The sequence below is a fragment of the Cherax quadricarinatus genome, chromosome 8, assembly GCF_038502225.1.
Source record: "Cherax quadricarinatus isolate ZL_2023a chromosome 8, ASM3850222v1, whole genome shotgun sequence".
NCBI classification, from domain to species: Eukaryota; Metazoa; Arthropoda; class Malacostraca; order Decapoda; family Parastacidae; genus Cherax; species Cherax quadricarinatus.
The window spans coordinates 3,091,588-3,100,949 of NC_091299.1; the positions used below are offsets into that span (position 1 = coordinate 3,091,588).

General features: G+C 38.8%; 1 protein-coding gene across 1 annotated transcript in view; it reads right to left on the bottom strand.

Annotated features, from left to right (window-relative positions):
- Positions 1-8,201, bottom strand: part of LOC128685356 (uncharacterized protein C3orf18 homolog) — a gene marked incomplete at its 5' end in the record, with an annotated part of 49,101 nt that extends 40,900 nt beyond the window's left edge. Inside the window, 1 exon segment of the mRNA XM_070082752.1 lies at positions 8,052-8,201. Within this exon segment, the coding sequence (XP_069938853.1) occupies positions 8,052-8,201 (150 nt within the window).
- Positions 8,202-9,362: the final 1,161 nt, after the last annotated feature.

Here is a 9,362-nt window from a genome sequence, read left to right on the forward strand (position 1 = left end):
CATCGTCGAGACCGCTAACTTTGCAAGAGCATAATTCCGTAAGTTTTCCATCAAATTTCATACTTTTGGTGTCATTATGATCGGGAAAAGATTATCTGTTCATAAGAATTTTTCTTTTTTTTTTTTGAAATTTGGCCGACCCTGAGAACAAGTCTCTGAGAGGGCCTGTCGACCCTGAAAGGGTTAATATCACTAAGAGTGTTATATTAGTCTCGAGGATGCCATATTAACAATGATAATAACGATAATAATAATAATAATAATAATAATACACAATAATAATCATTCTGAGGCACATGAAATGTCATATATGTTAATATAAACATTTTCATTAATCCATCTATATTTTTTTCTAAATTATAATCACTACGTAACATATAAACACGATAAATACACCTCACAGTAGAATAATTAAACAAATATGAGATGCTACATGTAGATGAATGTGTATGAACCAAAACCAGACTTGTTCTTCTGCTTGTTTAAATACAGTAGACCGTCATTTAGCATGGTAATTACATTCCTGAAAATGCCGTGTTAGGTAAAATCATGTTAGATGAACTGAAGAACTTCTGGAAAAATAGGGTTACGTTCCTGGGACCTCCCAAAAAGCCTAACAACTTTTTTTTAGGCCTCAACATCTTACAAAAATAAAAGTGAATAGGTAGATGTAGTTCATTGTTGTGATGTATTATGTAGTTTTTACTGTGCAAGACTACAAAGTAACAGAAATAATAGTATTTCTTAAATTGTGGGTGCTGGTGTTTGTGGATGATTGTGAAGCGAGTGGAGAGTTATGCTGTGGCCCTACTGGGCTAAGGTGGATGGTAGAGGTTCTGGTACCAAAGTTGATGGTTGTACTAGAGTGTCTAACTTCAAGTCATTCAGTCAGTCCATCAAGTCACTCAGTAGGTCCATCAAGTCACTCAGTAGGTCCATCAAGTCACTCAGTAGGTCCATCAAGTCACTCAGTAGGTCCATCAAGTCACTCAGTAGGTCCATCAAACTTCAAGTCATTCAGTCAGGTCCTTCAAGTCACTCAGTAGGTCCATCAAGTCACTCAGTAGGTCCATCAAGTCACTCAGTAGGTCCATCAAGTCACTCAGTAGGTCCATCAAGTCACTCAGTAGGTCCATCAAGTCACTCAGTAGGTCCATCAAGTCACTCAGTAGGTCCATCAAGTCACTCAGTAGGTCCATCAAGTCACTCAGTAGGTCCATCAAGTCACTCAGTAGGTCCATCAAGTCACTCAGTAGGTCCATCAAGTCACTCAGTAGGTCCATCAAGTCACTCAGTAGGTCCATCAAGTCACTCAGTAGGTCCATCAAGTCACTCAGTAGGTCCATCAAGTCACTCAGTAGGTCCATCAAGTCACTCAGTAGGTCCATCAAGTCACTCAGTAGGTCCATCAAGTCACTCAGTAGGTCCATCAAGTCACTCAGTAAGTCCATCAAGTCACTCAGTAAGTCCATCAAGTCACTCAGTAAGTCCATCAAGTCACTCAGTAAGTCCATCAAGTCACTCAGTAAGTCCATCAAGTCACTCAGTAAGTCAGTCAGTTCAGTCATTCAGTAAGTTAGTCATTTAGTCAGTCAGTCACACAAACTTATGTTTACCTCTTTCTGTGTACAAAGTAACACTTCATTACGGCTATAGATTATCTCTTGTCTAATATCTTTGTTTTTTGTTAATTCTAAGACTTAAGTGTTTATACCTCTGCCATTTTCAGCAACACTGGTATAGCTACTGGGTGTCATGTTTGCTTGCAGGTACAAGATATAGTAATTAAAATATCATAACACAATTCACAACACAGCTGCCTTGTAGCAGAGAAAGACTGGACACACATGAATTATGAATGCTGGGATGGTGGGGTGGTGTTGGGGAGTGGCAGGGCATGGTGGGAGGGCTCCCTGGCTGCTCCACAACAAGGTGGCTGCTTGAGCAAAAGAGAATTTTTTTTTCCTTCCCACAAACTGAACCGTGTTAAATTAATTATACGTGTTACATAAAATTGTGCTGCAATTCTTCAATCGTGCAATACTCAAATTGTGCCAAATAAACGCGTGTTAAATGATGTGCACATCTCTCTCTCCTCTCTCATTTACTTGTTCTCTCTCTCTCGTTTATTCATTTTACCTCGTTGACTCGCCTCTCATCGTACATTAAGACTACAAATATTTTAAGCTAAAGTAATGAGTGTACTATACAGTGGTACCTTGACTTACGAGTGCCCCAATTTACGAGTTTTCCAAGTTATGAGCCGTCACTCGGTCGATTTTTTTGCTTTGAACTGCGAGGCAAAATCCAAGTTACGAGTGAGCTTCAGATACACTGCCACTAGTTGGCACAGCGAATGCCACAACAGTGCACATGGTTACCTCGCCATGGAAGTATCTCACTTGTGTTGTGCTTGTGTTTTGTGCAGTTATTTTGCCAAATTTCTTTTTCCTAACCATGGGTCCTAAGAAAGTAAGTGCAAAGGACAGTGCTGAGAAGAAAACGATGATGTCCTTTGAATTAAAGCATGAAAACATAGAAAAACACAAGCGAGGTGTGCATGTAGTCAACTTGGCGAGGCAGTACAAGTGTAGTATGTACATCGTACCTTTTTTTTTTTTTTTTTTAACACAGGGTTTGACAAGGTTAAGGATCCCTAGCTTTATTGACAAGCTATTTACAGGTTAAGGATTCCTAACTTTATTGGCAAGCTAAGAGCTGTTACCTACATCAGCTCATTTGAAAGCATTTTTATTGTTATGAGACATACAAGTAGGGAACAGGATGAAATTGGAGCCATCTGTGGGCCAGAATTTTCATTTGATCAACTACCTCGTTGACATCATTATGCTGTACGAATGTGTTCCATACTCGAGTCATCCGGGGTATATATGATCTCAGATGGAGTGATGTTCTGGAGAAGGGTACAGCCAGAGTGAAGTTGCTGCTTCCTGCCAGTCTTGTGGCATAAAAGCTTGTTTCACGCTGTCCTCGAAGTGGAGCCAAGTGTGGTACTTTGACAATATTGGCCTTGTACATAACAGTAAGGCCACCCACATCCCTCCTATGTTGAAGGCTCTGCTGAAATGACAGATCTATCCAGGATGGGTCCAGGCGAGAGAGGAGACGTCTTGCTCTGTTCTCTACTCTGTCAAGCAGTCGCAGATGAGAGGGGGGGCAGGCAAACCAAGAAAGTGGAGCATACTCAAGGTGTGAGCGTACTTGTGCCTGGTACAGAATCTTGCAACCCCTACTGTCAAGTAGATGCGAGATACGGCGAAGTGCTGTAAGCTTCCGGGCTGCCTTTTTTGCAAGATTTACAACATGGTTCTTCATGGTTAGTTTGGAGTCAAATTTCACCCCAAGGATATCAACTTCTTCTCCAGGTGCCAACACCCTCCCATTCATCCTTACTACTGCACCAGCATTACCATCATGGTGCCTAGAGACAATCATCACTTGCATTTTCTCAGGTGCAAATGCTACTTGCCATATATTTCCCCAAGCTGATGTGCCTTCTCTGTGAGAATGCACAAGGCATTTATGTTGATTTATTTTCGAGATACACACCCAAAATGAAGGCCAGTCTCCTGACTTGAGGAAAAATTTTTTTTTGAAAATTGCTTTTGTTTCAGCGTTTTCCTTATGAAACTAATGACCTAGTGCAATTAGCCTCACAAACACTCCATTTTCTCTTATAATAAGACCTCAGAAGGGCAAGAATGGGAAGATATGGTCAAAGCAATAATTATTTTTACTTCGCGAGTGGCTGCCACTCCTTGTCACATAATGACATTTTATTCGTTCTAGCGTATGTATCATGTTTCTACGTTATTTATATTGTTTATGTCATATTACATCAATTGTGATAGATAAATAAACCGTAGAGTTGATATTAGTGTTATACTGAAGTGTTGTCTCCTGTGTCCTGAGAGCCAGGAATTTCGCTGGAACGGATTAGTGGCATTTCAATTAATTTCAGTGAGGAAAATTGATTTGATATTTGAGTAAATTGAGTTACGAGCTGGTTCATGGAATGAATTATGAATTTAAGTCAAGGTACCACTGTATATGCATTTTATCACTCTAGGGCACTTTAAATGTCGTAGTATACTACGTGTGGGTGGGGTGGCCTGGCCTGTTGGCTACCATATCTCCCACACCTGATTTCCTACAAATAAATACTACTCACCTCTCACCCTACATTAGGACTACAAATATTTTAAGTAATGAGTGCACTGTATGTGCATTTTATTGCTCTGGGGCGTTTTAAATGTTGTAGTGTATTACATGTGGGTGGGATGGCCAGATTGGCTACCATACCTCCCACACCTGACTTCTTACAATAAATACTACTCACCTCTCACCCTACATTAAGACTACAAATATTTTAAGGTAAGCAATAGGTGTACTGTGTGTGTATTTTACTTTTTACTGTTTTTAATGCATAGTTCTATTGCTAACGTAATATATGTAGTATAAACTTATTATCTGGCAATTATATGCATTTATAAGTGAAAAAATGGCATTCTGCTTTCCAGCGGTAGCCTAGAACCTAACCTGCTGTATAAGTGGGGACCTACTGTAGATCAAATTACAGAATAGGTGGCAGAGTGGTTAGTACACCGGCCTGTGAGTTTTAGAACTCATCTGCCATGAGTTCAAGCTCCACCAGTTCTGCGAGTTGTTTACAATCATATTACAATTTCATGAGTCACGAGCGACTTTGAAGGGTCTTGATCTAGAGCAAGTCACAGTTACATTGGTGTGGGATTTATCTGTAAAAACCTGTGTTTGTGGTCACAGTGGGGCCCATGCTACCCTCTCTATGGTATACAGAAATATACCTAGTTGGATGAATCTTATTACAGCCAGGAGGTCGAGTGGTTAAGGGGCACGTAAGTACCCCAGTCTTCTAATAACATGTTAATTTTTTCCCTATAATCTTCCTTGTCCATAATTGCTATCGCATTTGTTTTGTCTGTTTCGTACAGTGAAGTCTAGGATCTTTCCTTAATTCATGGTATAACTTAATTAACAAATCTTTGAGGGCAAATGTTGCAGAGGTCTGAGCACAGCTCAGACCTCTGTAACACAATTATCCTCAAAGATTTAAGTTTTACCATGAATTAAGGAAAGATCCTAGACTTCACCTTATGAAACAAAGCAAATGATATAGTAATTATGGACAACGTAGATTATAGGAAAAAAAATGAATATGTCATTAGAAGACGGGGGGTACTTACGTGTCCCGTAACACACTGTTCTAAGAATTCAAGGACTCACCTGCCAAGGTTCAAGCCTCCACCCATTCTGTGATTTGTTTGCAACAGTGTTATTACAATCTCTTGCGTTATAATGGCCATATATAAAAATAAATTTGCAATATTTGATAAACATCAGAGAAAAAAATATATCTAAACAATAGTTTTAGAAAGACAAAAAAACAAGGTAGAATTTAGGAAACAAGAAAACCAAGTCCTTAAAAGACGACCACAAGCCATTCTCATGATCACACACATTTAAGGGAAGTGGGAACAGCAGTTGCATTTGAATTTTTATTGGTATTTTTCAACGCTTTTTAAATATACAGTAGACCGTTATATTACACGGTAGTAAATCAGTGTTAGATAAACAGAAGAACTTGTGTGAAAAATAGGGTTACTTTCCTGGGAGATCCCAAAATGCCAAAACTTTTTTTAGACCTCCAGATCTTACAAAAATAAGAGTGAGTATCTCATTGTCGTGATGCATTATGTTGTTTTTACTGCTTAAGATTACAAATGCAACAGAAATAATAGTATTTCTTACCTTAAACTGTGGGTGCTGGTGTTTGTGGATGATTGTGAAGAGAATGGAGAGTTATGCTGTAGCCATACTGGGCTGAGGTGGATGGTAGAGGTTCTGGTACTGAAGTAGATGGTTGTACTGGAGTGTGCATAAATTCTGTAATGGATTTCTATTCTATTTTACCCCCACAGTACCTTATACAATTGACGGTAAGGCATTAGCTGCTCTAGACACCGTTTCAGGGTCCTCTTCAGTGAAAAGTTTAACTTTAACCCTTAAACTATCCAAACGTAGATCTACATTTATGTGCGTAGCGCATTTGAAATCATGTAAAAAAAAAAAAAAAAAAGCGTAAATCTACGTTTAGAGAAACGCTACGCGAGCAACCATAGATCTACGTTTAGACAGTTTAATGGTTAAGTCAGTCAGTCAAGTACGTCAGTCAGTCAAGTAAGTCATTCAGTCAGTCAGTCAAGTCAAGTCAAGTCATTCAGTCAAGTCATTCAGTCAAGTCATTCAGTCAAGTCATTCAGTCAAGTCATTCAGTCAAGTCATTCAGTCAGTCAAGTCATTCAATCAATCAAGTCATTCAATCAGTCAAGTAAGTCATTCAGTCAGTCAGTCAAGTAAGTCATTCAGTCAGTCAGTCAAGTAAGTCATTCAGTCAGTCAGTCAAGTAAGTCATTCAGTCAGTCAGTCAAGTAAGTCATTCAGTCAGTCAGTCAGTCAATTAAGTCATTCAGTCAATTAAGTCTTTCAGTCAGTCCGTCAAGTCTTTCAGTCAGTCAAGTCTTTCAGTCAGTCAGTCAAGTCTTTCAGTCAGTCAGTCAAGTCATTCAGTCAGTCAGTCAAGTCATTCAGTCAGTCAGTCAAGTCATTCAGTCAGTCAGTCAAGTCATTCAGTCAGTCAGTCAAGTCATTCAGTCAGTCAAGTCATTAAGTCATTCAGTCAATCAGTCAAGTCATTCAGTCAAGTCATTCAGTCAGTCAGTCAAGTCATTAAGTCATTCAGTCAATCAGTCAAGTCATTCAGTCAAGTCATTCAGTCAGTCAGTCAAGTCATTAAGTCATTCAGTCAATCAGTCAAGTCATTCAGTCAGTTCATTCAGTCAAGTCACTTAGTCAGTCAAGTCATTCAGTCAGTCAGTAAATCATTCAGTCAAGTCATTCAGTCAGTCAGTCAAGTCATTCAGTCAGTTCATTCAGTCAAGTCATTCAGTCAGTCAAGTCATTCAGTCAGTCAGTAAATCATTCAGTCAAGTCATTCAGTCAGTCAGTCAAGTCATTCAGTCAGTCAGTCAGTCAGGTCATTCAGTCAAGTCATTCAGTCAGTCAGTCAGGTCATTCAGTCAAGTCATTCAGTCAGTCAGTCAGGTCATTCAGTCAAGTCATTCAGTCAGTCAGTCAGTCAAGTCATTCAGTCAGTCAGTCAGTCAGGTCATTCAGTCAAGTCATTCAGTCAGTCAGTCAAGCCATTCAGTCAGTCAATTAAGTTAGTCAAGTAAGTCAGTCAGGTATTCATCACACAACTCGTATATTTACCTCATTCTTTTTAATTGCACAGTGATGCTTCATTACGGCCACAGGCTATCTCTTATCTAATATCTCTATTTTCTTTGTTATCTCTTAGACTTGAATGCATATACCTTTCCTTGCCACTTTCAGCAACACAGGTATGTCTACTGGGTGCCATGATTTCTTGGCAAATGCAAGCTATGGTAATTAGAAGATCAAAACACAATTCACAAACACAGCTACCTCCTAAGACAGAATGGAACTGGACACATATTCAAAGGCTGGGATGGTGACGGCGGGAGTGTTGGTGGTGGCAGGGGATGGCAGGAGCTCTTCCCCACTGACCCACAACAAGGTGGCAACTTGAGCTGGGGAAATTTTTTCTGCACCCGCAAACAGAAATGTGTAAAGTTAATTTTATGAAGTGTTATATAAAATTGTGCCGCAATTTTTCTATAGTGCAATAACCAAAATGTGGCAAATAAATCCGTGTAATATAATGGTCTACTGTAGTCCAGATATTACAGCTGCCTATTCTATTATCTGGCTGTTTTCAGATAGGCTATTCATCTGAGACTTTCAGTTAATTGTTAGATGGATAATACAATCAATGGATGTAATACACTCAATAAATTTTCTTTATTTTGTTCAAATTTGACTAATCCATTACTTACTGCTTTATGGTGGAACAATGAATACACTAATAAAGAACAAACACAAACAGAGAAGCACCCAGGGAAATTTACCTTTTCTGCTTCTGGCCTGAGTGAACGCTCCTCCTCTAACAGTTGATTTTCCCAATCATCCCCATCGTCAGTGGGATCAAAGTTGTACATAGGCATAAGCTGATGGCGTAGTCGTTCCAACTGTCGCCGTCGACGGACCCACCACACACCCTGTGAATATTTCAAAATATACAGAGCCATGAAATGTTAAAAGTTATGGAATACAATTGTGCATGGGGCTCAACAACAGCAAATCACCTTAAACCTTTAATAAGCCAACAAAAAGCTGCTGTGTGATTGATTGCTAACCCCTGCACTAGGCAACACACTCCACCACTTTTAAAGAGCCTAAACTTGCTTAATATACAAAACATCCACACACTGTTGTGCCTACTACATACACAGAACATTATACAGTACTCCAATATTAACCCTTCTCTCAAACTCCTTGATAACTACAACAGAACACACAGGTATAACACAATGCACAAAACATTCCTTGATATCCCTCGTATCCATCTCTCCGTGCAAAAATGCTATGCATACAAAGGGTCTGAAGATCTGGAATTCACTGCCAGAACATACTAAAGGGTCTCTGCCTGGAAATCAGTTTTGGGCCCTACTTAGAAATCATCTCATCACCCAAAATTAACCAGACAAACATTATACTTTACACCTACCAGTTAACCAAAAACCCCTAAATAATTTATGATTGCTCAATGTTGTTAATGTTGCAGTTTAAAAACTGTAGTGTAAAGCACCCTTCTGGCAAGACAGTGATGGAGTGAATGATGGTGAAAGTTTTTCTTTTTCGGGCCACCCTGCCTTGGTGGGAATCAGCCAGTGTGATAATAATAAAAATAATACTTCAAATTTAAAATTGTTTCTATTTCATTATTGTAAATTGTGCTAAATTGAAATACTGTAATTTTTGTTTATATACTTCATCTCAACTATAAATTTAATTACTGTAAACAACTAGCTACCTCTATTGTAATAAGAAAAACGATGTATAATAAAAATTTACTCCTCTCACAATCACTAGTATTAAGTAGTCTGTAAGCATTAGGTTTAGTCTGTCCGAAATGCCCCAGCATGATAGTGGCTTTCTTTGTACTTAACAAATTAAAATTGTAATCACACATTGTAAACATTGCAAAGAAATAAAATCTTTATCTTTATTATCATTTTCGCTATGTTGGCCATTTCCTGCAAAAGAGCAAAAACAATTATCATGTGATCTATTATACTGTACCATCATCACCAAACTTAAAATGTACAAGAGTTTTGCTTACCATCTCAAAAACTCAAGTTCAGTTATCCTATTTCCCT